This window comes from Sciurus vulgaris, assembly GCF_902686455.1.
Source record: "Sciurus vulgaris genome assembly, chromosome: 15".
In the NCBI taxonomy this organism is placed as follows: domain Eukaryota; kingdom Metazoa; phylum Chordata; class Mammalia; order Rodentia; family Sciuridae; genus Sciurus; species Sciurus vulgaris.
Window position 1 is genome coordinate 37,975,820 of NC_136476.1, and position 18,045 is coordinate 37,993,864.

Consider the following 18,045-nt stretch of genomic DNA (forward strand, 5'->3'; position numbering starts at 1 on the left):
ACTGGCCTTGATGACTGGCTGAGATCCCGACTGCTTGCTGCAGCCGTGGGACAAAGTGATTTGCTTCCCTGTCCTTTCATGATCAGGTTTTTGAAGAGCGTTGTCTCTACCCATCGCCCTTCCTTCATAGCTACTCATTTTCAAGTTTCTTGTAATCTGTCTTCCCCTCTCTAAAATCTTGAGTCTGAACTCTTAAGGGTTACTAATGACTCTTCTAAAAAATTAATTTTTTATCAAGTAACTCATATTTCATTGTAGAAAAGCATACAGACAAATAAAAAGATAACCACTTTTATTGAGTAAAATTTACATGTGGTAGTACTTCCAACAATGCTTGGTGCGTAGCACTAAATAAAAATAACTAAACCTGTCATCTGGTGATAATGACAATTCCCCCTGCCAGGAAAGGTGGTGGGTGGGGCTGGGGGGAGGGGGGAGGGGCCACAAGGAAGATGCACCTTCCACACCACACCTGCCTATTGTTACCACCCAGTCAGACCATTCAAACTAGGAGGAACTGATTTGGTTACAGGTCTCAGAATCTGATCATTTCAACTCTGAATATTCCTGCAGAAACAGAGGACCTTTTGGGGACACCTCATTCAAACCATAACATCACTTTTCCCAAATCCTGTTTAAAAATTCCCCGAATTATTTTAATGCTGTCACTGTTTCCAGTCCTTCAGATGCGAAACCTCACAGTCATTATTGGGCTCCTTATCTCCTGTCACCTCAAACCACTAAATTTGATGGAATCTTCTTCAGTGTCTCATCTGTCCCCTCCTCCCCCCACTCCTATTGCCCCACCCTCCCACCTCTCCAGTGGGGACTGCGTTTGTTTTATAATTGCTCTCTTCTTTTTCCAGTCCTCTATCTTAAGAGGGGCCTTTTTTGTACCTCCCTGGTACAAAAGTCTTCAGTGGCTCTGCATTGTCCAGGATTCCCTTAGAGACTCTTCTGCCTCTGGCTCCTTATAAATACCCCATGGCCCGCCAGTCTGAATAGGCTCCTTGCTTTCTTGCCTTTAGGTGTCCCCTCATATTTTCTTCTCCCTTGGGAATGCCCTTCCCCACTACTACTCTGCAGAGCCCCTACCCACTGCAGTGCCTGACCCACATACCAGCTCCTTCTTGAGGTCTCCCCTGACTCCCCTCCTCAGCCACATGTGATCGTTTTCTTCCTAAACTCTTGGTGCTTTTATGTTGTGTTTAGAATATTCTCCCTTGAATGTAGATTTGTGTCTCCACTGTTCCTTCTCTTCTTCCTCTCTGATGTTGTCTTGTTCGAAGGCAGAAATTATACTTTGTTAATCTGTGAGAGTCCATTACGCTGAAAATTCAAAAGTTTTTATTTTAGCACCAGTTGCTTGCTAAGAAACACTAACTTCTCATTACAGAATCCATCCCTTCCGTGAAAAGTATAGAAGGAATATGGGTTTGGGGGCTAGAGAGCTAAGTTTGAGTCTTGGTTCTGGAAATCCTCATCATTTACTTCATATACTCTGGTCATATTGTCCCTATTGATATGAAGGGTATTAATGCCTAGCTCTCATAGATAAGATGTATTTAGGGGCAGGGGAGGTGCCTTGGTGGTAAAGTGCTTGCCTGGTATGCATGAGGCCCTGGGTTCAAATCCCCCAGCACCAAAAAAAAAAAAAAAAAAAAAAAAAAAAAAGATATATTTAGTCTAGTATCTGTCACATGGTAAATATGCAACAAACACTAGTTGCCTTTTTTTTTTTTTTCTTGTTTCTGTTTCAGCAAGCAGAGCTCAATTAACTTAAAGAGAAGTATCCTCCTCTTCTTTTTTTTATTAAAATATTTTTTTATTTTTATACTTTGATTCATTGTACACAAATGGGGAACAACTTTTCATTTTCTTGTTGTATACAATGTATTTTCATGCCATTCATGTAATCATACATATATACATACATATATATATATATATATATATATATATGGGGTAATTCAGTATCATTCTACTGTTATTTCATCCCCACCCCCTCCTACCCCTTTTTCCTCTATACCATCTAAAGTTCCTTCATTCTTCTCTTCCCCCTGTCACCCCCCATCGTTATATATTGTCATGCACTTATCAGAGAAAACATTTGGCCTTTGGTTTTTTTGGGGATTGGCCTATTTCACTTAGCATATTTTCCAACTTCATCCATTTACCAGCAAATGCCATAATTTTATTCTTCTTTATGACTAACTAATATTCCATTGTATATATGTACCACAGTTTCTTTATCTATTTGTCAATTGAGGGTATCTAGATTGGCTCCACAATCTAGCTCTTGTGAATTGAGCTGCTATGAACATTGATGTGGCCGCATCACTGAAGTATGCTGATTTTAAGTCCTTTGGGTATAAACTGAGGAGTAGGATAGCTGGGTCAAATGGTGGGTCCATTCTAAGTTTCCTGAGGAATCTCCATACTGCTTTCCAGAGTGGCTGCACCAATTTGCAACTCCACCAGCAATGTATGAATGTGCCTTTCCCCCGCAACCCCACCAACTTATTATTGCTTGTGTTCTTGATAGTAGCCATTCTAATTGGAGTTAGATTAAATCTTAGGGTGGTTTTAATTTGCATTTCTCTAATTACTAGGGATGATGAGCACTTTTTCATATATTTGTTGATCAGCTGTATATCTTCTTCTGTGAAGTGTCTGCCCATTTCCTTAGCCCATTTATTGATTGGGTTCTTTGTATTTTGGGTGTAAAAAATTTTAAGTTCTTTATAGACTTTGGAGATGAGTGCTCTGTCTGAAGTGTGTATGGAAAAGATTTTCTCCCACTCTGTAGGCTCTCTTTTCACATTGTTGATTGTTTTCCTCCTCTTCTTGTTTATTAGGATCTTCTAGCAATCCTACCTTTATTATCAAGGAAATCTTCCTGGGGTACAGATGTTAGTTAAGTGACTTTATTTTTTTCTGTAGTGATCTTGGACTGTGAATGACTGGCCTTGAGGTACCTTTCTCTAGCCAATCCTGGATATGAACAGATCTTGAATTTCTTTGGGAACCACATGATTAAATTGCTAGTGAAGATATTTGAAGTGGCTTTTCATTTGTACTGTTTGGTCCAGTAGGGCTGACTTATATCAGGCCTGAAGTGAATAGAGTGTTCTGAATTTGGCTGGGTCTCTTCAGAATTCACCTCAATATAGTTTTATTTTAACTTTCAAATCTAATGGTATTTTTAAGTCTATAGTTTTACTAAAAATAGCTTAAGAAAAGGGAAAATATTTTACGTTCATAGTACCTAATTGAGCCAATGGGGGAGACAATTGATTAAGGCAGACAGTTATAGGAATTAAATAATTTTTGTTTCACAATTGTAATCTTTGAACAGGGAAACACACTTGTCTTTAATACCCTAATCTTTGTAAGTAGTTACAAAGGAAATAATTTCTGTTGCATGCTTAAAATCTCCCACCATGGAAACACTAGCCATTACTATAGCAAACTGGACATCATCGTCACGTTAACAATTGCAGCATTACCCTCCTTTCCATCTGGGGTCAGTCTTTCCCCCTACTCATTATTCCCTCTACTCTCCTGTACCCATTTTGCTCCTATAAATTGTCTACTGTGTTGTCTCTCCCTCTGTACAGGTCCTTCCTCAGCCATAAACACATTGGAGTCTCTTCCAGTCTCCCAGCAACCAATCTGCACTCAATCCATGTCTGTCCAACACTGTTCTTTATCCCACTTGGGCTCCACAGCCAAACTTCTTTAAGTCTTTCATTTACTCTTCAATCCACCCCAAACTGGCTTCTGTCTCCACTTCAAAACTCAAACCCCTCTTAGTATGTTGCATATTCTGTAATCATTTTTCTGCCCTCCTGTAACCTTTGCATTGTTCTCTTAGGTGTACGCACAGTTAGCCTTCCTTGAAATGCTCTTTCCCGTGGCTCTTGTGGTACCCCGTCCTCCTGGTTTTCTTACTGATTCTGGGCAGCTGCTTTCCTGTCTCTCACATAGACTCATTTTCTATACAGCTGTGCATGGAGGAATCCCTTCAAGTACATCCTGGCTCTCTGCTTGCCATGGTCTGAGCTCTTGTGCAACCTCAAATTCGTATGTTGGAAACTAATCACCAAGGTGATGGTATTAAGAAGTGGGGACTTGGGGGAAAAATTGTCATGAGGGCAGAGCCCTCATCAATGGGATTAGTGCCCTTATGCAAGAGGCCCCAGAGAACTTCCTTACTCCTTCTACCAGGTTAGGACACAGTGGGAGGGCACCATCTATGAGGAATGGACCCTCACCAGACACTGAATCTGCTGGTGCCTTGATCTTGGACTTTCCTAGCTTTTTGAATTGAAAGAAATAACTGTCTGTTAATAAGCAACCCAGGCTATGGTGTTTTGTTATAGCAGCACTAATGGACTAAGGTATACTTTTCTCCTCTGTACCTCTCCTTGGAAGATCTCATCTACTCCCCTGGCTTTAATTACTGTACATATGTGGATAACTCCTCAAATTTATATCTGCAATCTAGTCCCTTTCTAACTCTACCATTATGTATCTGGCTGCCTGCCTCACCTCTCTAATTCCAAGTAACATAGGCATCTAGAATTCAACTCATCCAAAGCTAGGTTCCTGATCTGCCTCTCCCACTTCTACTTCTCTTCCTAACTATTTCCAGCCATAGTAGACGGGAGTACCATTTATACAGTTGCTCAAGTCAGAAATCTGGCTCCCTCTTCCTTCCCTGAACATCCTACATGGTCGCAGTCATTTTTCTATTAGTTGACACTGCAAGATAAAGGTAAGAATCTTCAAAAGTCCCTGCCTGCCCCAAGGGCTGACCGCCCCCCCATGAGACTCCTGTGTCTTCCCTTGGGCTCAGCTCCTGCCAGCCCCAGGCCCTTATTCTTACTTCTCTCCCGACATTCCTGTGTGACTAACTCCTCCTTCAGTTTGGGGCTCAACTGTCCATGTGTTCTGTTACCACCCTGAACTTCTTTGTGGCACTCATTCCTACCATAATTAGAAAATTATTTGTGTTAATTTTTTATTCAGTGTCCACCCCTTTGCTTGACCCGGACTCTGTTGGGCAGGGATGAGATCTCTTCTGTTTCCTGCTGTGTCCCCATTACCACCCCTAGTCCCAGCGAGGAAAAGAAAAGATAATTGTTTCCTTACTTTGATAAAATTCCGGGACAAGAGGCCCCCCTTGGCGTTCTGCGTTTCCTTCTAGTATCTTCTCTGTTTGTCCTCAGCATGATCTGTAACGTCTAAGTCAAATGTTTCTTATTGCACTCCCTTTGCTCAGAAGATATAGAGGAAGGACTGTTTTTAGCTTTCCATTTCTCTTTAGCCTTCATTCTGAAAACTTCTGACTGGCCTTTTCATATTTTTGCTGTCTTGTCTGAACCTTCCTCATACTGTGAGAATACAGAAGTTTATTCTGATTTGGGGTCATGACCTCACATGTATTGAGATTTGTGGTGTTAAGTCACATTGCCAAGAGACTTGGTTGCATTTAGGACATGTTAAAATAAACTCTTTTCTGATTATAAGAGTGATATTATTCTTAAGAAAAACCTCCACAATACAATAAAGGTTCAATACGAGAAGAAAGAGACATTTCGCTCGGATTTTTTTTTTTTTAATCCTAAAATAGGGTCCTGTTGTATGTATGATTTTTGCCCTGCCCCCCCCTTTTTTTTTTAACTTAACCTCGCATTGATATTTTGATAAAAGCCTTAACAATGAGACAAAAACCTAAGGGAGCCCAGGTTTGTGCCAAGTGCAAGTCAGCCCAGTCAGTGGCTTCTAGTAGGACCTGTGTTCTCTAGAAACAGAGGAAGGGGCAGTAACCGACTGCCCGGGGCCCCTCATTCTGTACTGACTTTGCCCTGTCTGTGGGCATCTGCCCTGCCCTGATCTGGCCTGGCCCTCATCCTAATAGCCTGACATTCTGCTCTCTGTTGATGTACCCCACGCACTTAGTCTCCAGGACATTGCTCTCTGTCTGGTGTGCTCTTTAAGTTAAACTTTCTACATTTAATTGCATTGGATGTTCATGGAACCTCTTGTAGCAGACTAATTGTTCATCGTTTGTTGAGATGTGTTGGTGTCAGTTTTTCTTTTATCTTTTAAAATTGTAAGGTAAGAGGCCTTTTTATTTTATCTTTTACTGTGCCTATCATGGACTCTGAGAATTTGGTACCTAATCAATAGGGTTACTCTTTTTTTAATTTTAATTTTTTGGTTTTAGGGATTGAACCCAGGGGTGCTTAACCACTGAGTCACATCTCCAGCCCTTCTTATGTATTTTATTTATTTTTTAAAATATATATTTTTAGTTGTAGATGTACCTTTATTTGTTGATTTTTATGTGATGCTGAGAAACAAACCCAGTGCCCCATAGACCCAGTGCCCCACAGGTGCTCGGTGAGTGCTGCACCACTGAGCCACAACCCCACCCCTCTTTTTATTTTTTATTTGAGGCAGGGTCTCATTAAGTTGCTTAGGATCTCACTAAATTACTGAGGCTGGCCTTGAATTTGCGATCCCCTGCCTTAGCCTCTAGGGTTACTGGGATTACATGTGTGTGCCACTGCTCTGGGCTAATAGTTTTGTTTGCTTGTTTGTTTGTTTTTTACTCTGTGTGAAAAAAACACCTTAAAAAATGTTCTGCTTAAAATGTTGTAGAGTCCAATTAAAATGGCCCTTATACTTCATAATTTTGGCCTTCATTCAGCAACATTTATTTGACACCTCTTCTGCACCAGGAACTTGCTAGGCACTGGGTGGACATTTGTGAAGAAAACAGGTGTGGTTCCTACTGTGGTCTTCTAGACACTAAGCAAATAATCACATAAATACATGCGTAATTTTTACCTGTGATGTGTTCATGAGGGAAAATGGCAGGGGGTCCTGAGAGAAGGCAGTAGGAGAGACTGCCCTTAGAGGGCACTGGGTGTCAGAGGACGCCTATTCAGGAAGTATGGAAACAGACTTGAAGAGCAGCGAGCCCAGGGGAAAGAGCTCTTTGGGAGAGGGGATACTGGTCTGCAGGCCAGTTATCTGAAGTAAGTTGTGGAAAAGGTGAACAGGGGAAAATGGGAATTTCCATTTTCTCATTTTAACCAGAGTAAAGTTGGAGTCTCTTCATGTCATGAACCTTTATTAATTCTCTCAAGAGAATTTTCAAAGGATGCATTTAACCCTCATACAGAAGAGTATTTTGGTTTGCTCTTTGAGCGGGTCTTCCTGAATCTAGTGACCTAGCCCCTTTCAATTGACACATTTGCTCATGTTCTTATGAGGCAACTGGAAAGTAGAGCAAGACAGGCTTCTGATACCCACCTGTTTGTGTATTCTTTTTTTTTTCCCATGGTGCTGGGGATTGAACCCAGCCTTGTGCTTTAAGGCAAGCCCTCTACCAACTGAGCTACATCCCCAGCCCCACCTGCCTGTTTGATGAACTAAGCTTCTTGGTTGCTGTTGTACTGGATGTTGTACTGGAATCTGGGCTCTTTAAGAGAACTTGACTGACCCAGAACTGTTCCACAGACGGAAAGAGACCCTGAGGGAAGGGTTCAGAAGGACCCTTGGCCACCAACCGTCTCTGGGCATTCCTCGCCAGGAGTGGAAATCTCCCATTTGATGACCAGCTCCATGATAAGGGGGAAAAAGCCACTGAAATTTCCTTTGAGCTGTTAGGATTTGTTTCTGGAGAACATTTTGTCCCAGTGTGTGTAAGAATGCGTTCCTTCATTCAGTAAACATTGAGAACCTTCCCTGTGCCTGTCCAGGTGCTGGGGACACAGCAGTGTCCTTGTGTGGGGGGAACACAAACTATGAACAAATGAAAAGTGACAGAGAATGTCAGAGGGATTGTAACTGCTACAGGGGAAATTAAAGGAGGGAGAGTGGTGAGAGGGAGGGTGGCTTGGGAGGAGGAGACGGTGGTCAGGAAAGGGCTTACTGAGGCATGTTTGAGCAAAGACTTGACAGTGGTGAGCTACGTGGATATTTGGGGGAACAGCATGTGCTTAGGCCCTGCAGGACCTATTCAAACTAAGGCCTGGGATGTTTGAGGAATAGTACTGGTTCCACCATGTGCGAGTTCAAGAGGATGAGGGAGGAGGACAGAGGTGAAGAGGAAGGTGGAAGTCTACATGTGGGGCCTCACGGTCATAGTGGGTACTTTATGACTTTCTATCCGATTAAAGGGGAAGACATTGAAGGCTCTGAGCAAAGTACTGAGAATTGACTGTAGGGGCAAGCACTTCACAAACTGAGCTCTATCCCCAGCCCCGCCTGCCTGTTTGATGAACTAAGCTCCTATAGAGGAGACGCTGATGGTGGGGACCCAGGTGAAGGTGGGAAGAGGGCAGATTGAGGATGAATTTTGAAGGTAGAGCTGAGGTGCTGGATATAGGGTAAGTGAGAACGAGAACAACTGGGAAAAGAATAGGTCTGGGGCAGGGAGATTAGGAGTTTGTGAGGGAAGAGGGACTTTGTGAGTCTTGTGTGTACACCTGGTATTTACATCCAGGAGATGATGGAGTGATAGTGTAGTGATAGTGTAGGACTCTAGTGCCAAGGGGAAATAAGAGAAACCAGAGAAGGAGAGAGGGGAGAGGTGGCTGGCCAAGTAGCAAGAAACCGGGACTGACGTGGGTGCTCTCTCTCTCTCTCTCTCCTGTAGGTGTGACAATGTACGTGTGTTTAAGCTGGGCCTTTTCTCGGGCCTGTGGTGGACCCTGGCCCTCTTCTGCTGGATCAGTGACCGGGCCTTCTGTGAGCTATTATCATCCTTCCACTTCCCCTACCTGCACTGCGTGTGGTAAGCCCCTGTGGTAGGGAGTTGGCTGTGAGGCAGGTGCCTGTGCTTGCTGTGGGCTGTGTGCAAGGAGCACCAGGCTGGCGCAGAGCCGAGCTGCCTCTCTCCTCCTATAATGTTGTCAGACATTTTCATTAGAAAGTATTGCAAAAAGTGAAATTGGCTCCCAGGAGCAGGGTTAGGCAGAACAAAAAGACCTAATTGTTAGGCTGTGGGGCCTGCAGTCTCTCACCTTTAGCTCCATTAATAACACACAAAGGAGCTTGAAAACTGAATCTGCAACCTGAGCTCTGGCTCCATGGGGGCAGGGTGAGGGAGCTTGGGAGAGAATTGATGAGGGGCCTGGAATGGTCCTCAGTAGGAAGCACACCTTCAGGGCTTGAGTGACCAGGGAAAGCATGGGCCTCACGGGCATCTGGGGACAGTCTCACCTGTTCTTTGTATTGGTAGAGTTAGAAGATCTACTTGTTCAGTATCACCCACTGGTTTATATAAAAGTAACCTCAGAGTTGAATAATAGCAAATTGGAGCATCTGTGTTTTGGGATGCTCATCTACTAAAGTAAAAAGTACAGGTCACAGGACTACTTGCAGAATCCTACACTCCAAACTGAGGGGGAAGGAGAGTGACTTTCTTCCGAGGAGCTGCTTCTGTTTAAACCCAGGGTAATCTTTCCTTCTTTGCCCTCCAAGATTTCTGATTGTAAAAGATCACAAGGAGCAGAAGAAATCCACTGTCTCTGGTCTTTTGTAGCTTGACAGCATCCAGGGATGAAGCCTAGTGCTTAAAATTTGGAGGCTTTGAGGTCAGATCCAGAGGCTTGGCCTCTCTTTAGAGGTGGCATAAAGATACTCAGTTTGAAAGACTTGGCTTAAATTCCCTTGCATAGATGAACTTGTATTATTTATCATGAGACCCATCCTGTGCTAAGGTTTGGGGGAACTTCCAGATATGTTTGCAAAAGAAAACAAAACAAAACAGCACAAGTTGGGGTTTTCGGTTTTAGGATCAGTTGCCTGCAATTTCTGAGGTTTAACTTCAACTCATACGAGTGAATTTGTACACTTAATATATTTGTTGAGTTAGAATTCATAGATAATAAAATGCACAGATTTTAAGTGCACACTTTGATAAATGCATATAGCTTTATAAATATGACCTCATTCAAGGTGGTATATGTTTTTATCAAAGTACAAATTTAGATTTGTGATAATTTTAGCAAAAACTTAGTTTGCTTCTGACTTTGTTATGCTTTCAGTTTTTCATTTCAAATTTGAGCCGTCTTTTCTTCCTAGTTAGAAAGTGATGTGTATTTTACAACAAATTTAAACAACATGCAAATATAGAAAGTGGCTCTCATAATTCTACCTCTTCAAAGAAAGATAATTGTTAATGTCTGAAGTGTACCCTTCAGACATCCTTTTCTCGTATTTATGTATTTCTCTCCCACTTTTTATTTTTAAAAATATTTTATTTTAATTGATACATAATAATTGTACACATTTATGAGCTACGTGTGACATTTCAGTACATGTATATAATGTGTAATGATCAGCAGAGTAACTGCCATGCTATCACCTCAGATATTTATTATTTCTTTGTGTTGGTAACATTCAAAATCCTCTCTACTAGCTATTTTGAAATATTCAGTTAATTATTGTCAACCATAGTTACCCTACTGTACTAAAAGGACATTACAGATGTTTCATCCTATGCAGCTGCATTTTTGTGCCTGTTAATCATTCTTTTTTTTTTTTTGGTACTGGGGGTTGAACCAGAGGTGCTTAACCACTGAGCCACATCCCCAGCCCTTTTTATATTTTATTTAGAGAGAGGGTCTCATGAGTTGCTTAGGGCCTCCATAAGTTGCTAAGATTGGCCTTGAACATATGATCCTCTGCCTGATACTCCTGAGCAACTGGGATTACAGGTGCGCGCCACTGAGTCCAGTCATTCTGCTTTTTAGAAACAAGAATAATATCATTCTGTAAACGATACAAACTTGTCATTTTTTTAAAAAGATATTTTCTTTTTTTTATATAACTTTATTTTATTTATTTACTTTTTTATGTGGTGCTGAGGATGGAACCCAGTGCTAGGCAGGTGCTCTACCACTGAGCCACAACCCCAGCCCTTCATTTTTTTTTTAAATTTTTTTTTTTATGTGGTGCTGAGGATCATACCCAGTACCTCACACATGCTAGGCAAGTGCTCTGCCACTGAGCTACAATCCCAGCCCAAACTTGTCATTTTTTATAAAATCAACTAATAGATCATGGGCACCATTCCTTACTTATGCATATATATTAACTTGATTTTTTTATGTTTAATATACTTCATGATATGGATGCCTTAGAATTTAACCAAGCTATTTCTTAATGGATATTCTGTTTGTAGTTTTTCACTTTTGCAAACAAAATAATAAACATCTATAATGATTCTAATTCCTGAATATTTCCATAGGTTAATTTGTAATCTATATTGACAAATCTAAAATGATGGTACCAGTTAATACTTTTACTAAAGTTTGTAAGAGAATGACTTTTACTCATATTTTCGCATCTAGAAATCGACTCTTTTAACTCTTTGTAACATGATTAAAAAAAATTATTTTCATGTCTTTAAAACAAATTAGTATTGTTGGTCATCTTTTCAAATGTAAAATTGCTATGTGTATTTCCTCTTTTGAGGTGTGCCTTTTAATTTTCTTTGTTTTCTCTATTATTTCTATTTTTAAAAAATGTATATTCAGCACTTATATTCAGCACTTATGTATATTCAGCCTTTCACATTGTATTATCTACATAACTATATGCCATTTATTATGTAAATTTGCAACATTTTTCAAAGGCCCAAAGAATAGCACATGGAGCCCCATGTAAGCAAACATCTAGCTCCCATAATAACTAGCATGAGGCCAGATCTTGTTCCTAACACCCTCACCCACTCCTCACCCCCATGTGGATTATTTTCAAGCACATTCAAGACAGCATATGAAATAATCAAATCTTTTCTAAAAAAATGCTTTTATTAGGGCATTATAGTTATATGTAATAGTAAGTTTCATTTTGACATAATCATACATGCATGGAATTTAATTTTCTACATTTCAGTCTCCAGTCCTCCCCTCCTCCTTTCCCCTATTTCCTTTCTTCTACTCCACTGGTCTTTTACGTTTTTATATATTTTAATTGGTGCTTTATAGATATACATAAAGATGGAATTCACTGTGGTACATTTATACATGTACCACACAGCATAATTTTGTCAAATTCATTCTTCATTTCCTCCCCTTTCCTGTTCCTCCTCCCTTTCTGTCAATCTCCTTCTACTCCACTGATCTTCCATCTTTATGATATCTGACACCCACCCCACTCACTTTCCCCCCTCTTACTTTGTACTAGCTTCCACATATGAGAGAAAACATTCGACCCTTGACTTCTGAGTCTGGCTTATTTCATTTAGCGTGGTGTTTTAGTCAGCTTTTTCACTGCTGTGACCAAAAGACGTGACAAGAACAGTTTTAGCAGGAGAAAATTTGGGGTTCATGGTTTCAGAGGTCTTAGTCCATAGATGGCTGCTCCATTGCTGTGGGCCCAAGGTGAGGTAGAACATCATGGTGGAAGAGTGTGGTGGAGAAAAGAGACTCAGAAAGGAAAGAGAGAGAGAAAGAGAGCTCCACTGTTCATAAACAAAATATGTTCCCAAAGGCACACCCTCAATGTCCCACCTTCTCCAGCCACACCTTACCTTACTTATCCAGTTAATGCCTATGAGGGAGTTAATGCACTGATTACAAGGCTTTCATAATCGAATCATCTCACCTCTAAACTTTCTTGCATTGCCTCACACAAGAGCTTTTGGCAGATACTTCATATCTAACCCATAACACATCATGTTCTCCAGTTCCATTCATTTACTAGAAAATGTTGTAATTTTGAAATAATTAACTTTTTTAGTGTTCTTTGTAATGCAGGGATTTTTAACTATTTATCATAATATGCAGTCATTTCCTCCTAGGTTCCTGTTTGTCTTTTAGTATGTTAATGGTATTTTTATGCCACACTGCCTTAAATTTTGTCATATCTGTCAGTCCTTTCTTTAGGGTTTCTGGACTTTGTGTCATTAAGAAAGTCTTCCCCCACCAAAATTTATGAAAATACATATTTAAAAATATGATTTAGATATATATTTTAAATATTTAATTAATCTGGGATTAAGCTTCATTAAAGGATGTAAGGAAGGATTGCAAGTCTTCAAATGATCCATTTCTTGGTACAGATTAATATTGAAACTTTTATAGGCACAAACATTGAAATTAAAAGCAAAAAGGATCCATCCACAACACTGCAAACACATTTTCATCAACATAAACTAATTCCTGATAAAGGGCATAGATGATCCATGACTGGTCATTACACTTAAAAGGCAGGATCTAGACTGATTTGTTTCCATCTTGGTACCTTTAATTTAAATCTTTGGGCCTCAGTCTTGGTAGAGCCTCCAAAGCATTTCCATGTTTGTTCAGTTACCAAGTGGGAATATTTTAGAACATTCTAAAATGGGGCTCAAATTGCTCAAGATTGCCATTATGGGATTGCTCAAATTGCCATTATGGGATTGTTGGTCACCCTCATCCCTTCCTAATCATGAGATGAATGTCATTACAGCAGGCGAGATGGGTACCTGGAGGGAGGGGCAGGCTGAGCTGCCTGCAGCAGAGACTTCCGCTCAGGTTCTCACCCCTATCTCCTTTTGCAGGCACATTCTCATCTGCCTTGCTGCCTACCTGGGTTGCGTGTGCTTCGCCTACTTTGATGCAGCCTCGGAGATCCCTGAGCAAGGCCCGGTCATCAAGTTCTGGCCCAGTGAGAAATGGGCCTTCATCGGTGTTCCCTATGTGTCCCTCCTGTGTGCCAGCAAGAAGTCACCAGTCAAGATCACGTGATGGCAAGGCAGTGACTGGCTTCTCTGCTTGTTTTCCTTCACCCACTGGGCTTTGTTTGCTAGCAAGGGCAGTCAAGGGGGTTCTAAGAATTGGTGTGGGGTGTGTCTTTTAAAAATTCTGTTCCCTTGGGCTCTAACTAGTGTGTCTCTGGACTGCTAGGGTCCACTGTGCCTGGGGAAAAGATGGAAAGCAGAGGGCAGAGGGACACGAGGTGAACCTTTCTTAGCATCACTTCTAGATGCTCTGGTTTCTTGGGCTTCATTGTTCATGGTGGTGGCAGAGCAATGCCTTTGGGGGGACCAAGGGCCACCCAGTGCTTCTTCCTGCAGAAGGCTGGCCTGCTGCAGATGCCACCCTTCCAGGCTCTCTTGGAGTAGACTCTTGACAGACAGACACTGACAGGTAAGACCCTCTGACTCTGTGATGGAAGGTGTCAGAGATGTTCGTTTAAGGGAAACTGTTGTTCGACAAAACCAAACAAACAAAACACATGCAGGGCTGTGGCTCCAGAGGCTAGTCTTTCACTTACACCTCTCAACTAACCCTGGTTTCACATGTACTGTGAGTCATTTTACTACTACCTCTACTGAGAGACGGCGACTTAACTTCAGAGAGGGTGAAGCTAATGACTACAACCCTCCATGCCAAAAACTGCACTCCACTTTAAGCTGTTCTCAAAGATGAGCACAACTTTTAAACGTTGACACCGGGTGAGCCCAGTGGCTTCAAATACACAGAGAAGAAATAGCTATGGTGTGAAGACTCCATACACCCCCCCTCCCCAACATTTGACCTCTCTGTAAGACTACCAAAAGGGCTCCATGTAGTTTTTTCATACTTTCTCATTTAAAGTCTCCAGTATGCTATACTATTCTGGAAAGTACCTTCAAGGATGTCACCTCTTATTTTCTCTGATATATCCTGTGGGAATTATGCTCCACACTCTCACAGTACACGGTGCTGCCTGTGGTTTTTTTTCAAAGCATTTTCTCACTTTTCTCAGAAACTGGCAATAATTCCACACTGACTGGCTGGTTGGGGTCACTGGTGCAGAAGGGGCAAATCTTGCCTTTTGGGTTTTCTCACCTGGCTGCAGTGAGTCATTGTGCACCAATGACTCCAAGACTGTCTTCAGGGCAGGAGATGGGCATTACAGTCTCAGGGATTCTCATTTTTAACTCAGGCATCCTCTGCTTTGTAACATTCCTGGTTGGGAGAGGATAGGAGAGATAGGTCCTTCTGTCCTTTTCCTATGGATAGGAATCATGTCATTGTGTTAAGGGTCTAAATGTTGGGAGCAGCAGTGTTTGGCATGTCTAGGAACTCTTACACTGGTTAGAGTTGGCACAGGATTCAAAGTGCAAGGCCAATACACAACTGAGTCTAGAGTTTAAAAAGAATAATTTTATTTCACTTGGGTGGTTTTCAAATTTTATATGTAACTCACTGGATTATTTCTGGTTTCTTCCTGTAGTAAGAAATATTTAGGGAACTCAATGCATGAAATAAGTTCTATTTTATGGACTTAAATTTAAGTTTAAATTTATAGCATTTACTAAATAACATATCAGGCAGTGAAAATGTAAATTAACAAATTGGTGCTTTCCAAGGCAGAAAATTTTATATTGAATGCATGTACATTTTACTATATTATGATTTTAAAATATATTTTAAATCATTTTGAATTGAATATTTACAGAACCCCTAATGTGCTTCTCTAAATCCTGCTGGTTCATGGACTAGAACTGCTGTTAAGTCCTTTGGGTTTCAAGTCTAGAATTTTAAAAAGAGAAATAGCAAACCATCCCAATTTCAGGTTGACCTTACTAGGTGTGAATTCTAGTTTCATCAATTCTACTATATAAAAATGCCATAAAATAGATGATTTAGCATATTTAAAGCTCAGTGGTCTTAGTATAGAAGCATGGAGCAGGAGAAGCAGACTGTAAGAAATGATTCTTTTGGTGTAAGTTTAATTTGTCCTGCACATTCCCTAGGAACAGGAGGATTGCCCTAACAGTCAAGGAGGAACCATTTCTCTTTACCAAGAAAAGGACATATTCCCTGGGGGCTCTGCCTACACTCCCACCTCCAGACCCTGGAAATAGGGATAAAATATTACACAGGTGGGTACATTTGAATGGGCCTGTGAAAAAAGAAAATAGGTCACCCTGACTCATGGGCTATTTCTCTCCCCATTCTATAAGAAGAATGACTTAGGCAAAGATGTCAGAAAGAGTGGTTGTGCTATGAAAAGCAGTATGCCCATCTAGAGATTGGTTCCAAAGAGATGAGACTGAGGGAAAAAAATGGAATGGAGTTTATTTGAGAGGACAAAGCATAATTCTACTTTTGAACAGAAATCACTACAGCTTGCCAGCATGGGATGATAAATCAAGAGAGCAGAAATATCCTCATTTTATTTTCAGTTGGGTTTAGGACATCATTCATATTTATATCAAAGCACTACATGCTTTTTAGAGAAAATTGGACAACTACAGAAAAGTTGTAGAAGAAGAAAATAACCCATATTCTTTTGCCCAACTACAACTATTATTAATATTTTGGTATTTGAATATATTTCCTTATTGTCTTCTCGTCTTCTTTTCCACGGTGTAGTTGTAAATAGGTATCTTTTAGCATGGACAGTTTATCCTGTAGCTTGAATGGAATGTGAGTGCCCAGTGTGTATTTTCATGAAGAGCAGGTGTGAAATACGCTAGTTAGCTAAACACTGGAATACCTGTCATTGGGTCTAAGACTTTCTACTGGATCTTCTGTTTTAATCAAGCCTGACATGAATGGACCTAAGAAATGATGAACTGAATTCTATTTTTTGATGTACTTCTGCACCTGGATCAATGAGTCATAGAAGCAGCTGTTAACTATGTGACTTCATAGATTTTGAAGTGTTCAGATTTTTAAAAAAATGAATAGCTTATTTCATTAATTATTGTTCAATCAAGAATCTCCCTTCCTCCCTCTGTCCATTAGACTTGATGTTTAGGAGATTGGTCATGATGGTGGTTACTCAGAATTGCTGGGTTCTGTTCTGGTTAGAATTTGCCTGAGATTTATTTCTAGGAACTGGATTTAGGATAGCAAAGCCCGATAATGCTACCAATTGATCATTTTGCCCTGTGATTCTTCTCTTATAGTTTGATTGATCACTGATTATTAGAAAAAGAAATATTTCCTCCCCTTCGTGGTTATGTTGTAAAGTAAGCACGTAGGTGAACACACTGAAGTTGTGTGGGGATGAGATGTCTGAATGGGCTACATATCAGGGGAACTCCGCCCATCCAGTGAAGAGTGCCTGAAACATTAATTATAGATCAGAGATACTCTGGCAACAAAGTTCCATGCTCATCACAGCCAGGCTTTGTAAAAACACTGCCACCTCTTTTTTTTTTTTTTTTTTTTTTTTTTTTTTGTGGTGCTGGGGATTGAACCCAGGGCCTCGTGCTTGCAAGGCAAGCACTCTACCAACTGAGCTATCTCCCCAGCCCATTGACACCTCTTCTGTTGATTGGATTTCTCAGCTGTGTGGAGACTTCTCTTACCAGTTCCTCAAACTTCCCTGAGTCAGGGCCGTGTTGGGGTCTCTGGGACTGGGATTTGGAACTTCCTTGGCTCTCTTGTCTTTTGGGGCCATGACACCATCTCTGGGGGACAGGTGAGGGTGAAGCTTGCCCAGTAGGGCCTTTTCCTGAGCTCCGCTCCAGCTGCACTTTGAAACCTTTCCTAGGTAGGCTTGACCTGGTATCGTAGTTTCAGCTGGTCAAAGAATCTTCCTGGGCCAGACTAGAATTCTTAGTGGGTTTTATAGACATTATTCTCCTACAGACTTAAAAATATGGTCTCCCCTTGAAAGGGCCCATTGTTGTATCTTTTCCTACGTGTTAAGCCAGATTTAAAGACCATTTTATAACCACAATATGTACTTAGAGAAAATACAGTATTTTCAGATTATATCCTGTTTTATACTTCATAGAGGTGTGCCGTGAGGGTGGCTTGCTCGCTGGCTGAGGGAGCGTTTAATCTCCATTGCTTTGGGAGTGACTTAAGGCTTTTTGAAATGGAGCTTTTGCACTTTATGCTGTTTTTGTGAACTGACTCTGATAACTATGTTTAATATTAAAGCTGTAAATGGCATTTTTCTGTGAATAAATTTGTATTTGTTTTTGTCTATTTCCAGAGTGGTTTCTGAAGTATCTAAGGTGAAAAAGCATTTCATGGATTATAGAGCAAAGCACATTTGCCCACATTCATTGGTTAATGAATT

At 40.9% G+C, this 18,045-nt stretch overlaps 1 protein-coding gene across 2 annotated transcripts in view; it reads left to right on the forward strand.

Annotated features, from left to right (window-relative positions):
• Positions 1-17,951, forward strand: part of ACER2 (alkaline ceramidase 2) — a 38,427-nt gene extending 20,476 nt beyond the window's left edge. For both annotated transcript variants that reach the window (XM_079113222.1, XM_079113221.1), the window contains 2 exons: positions 8,678-8,815; positions 13,574-17,951. In XM_079113222.1, the coding sequence (XP_078969348.1) occupies positions 8,678-8,815; positions 13,574-13,760 (325 nt within the window). In that variant the 3' untranslated portion in view covers positions 13,761-17,951. The remainder of the gene's footprint in view (positions 1-8,677; positions 8,816-13,573) is intronic.
• Positions 17,952-18,045: the final 94 nt, after the last annotated feature.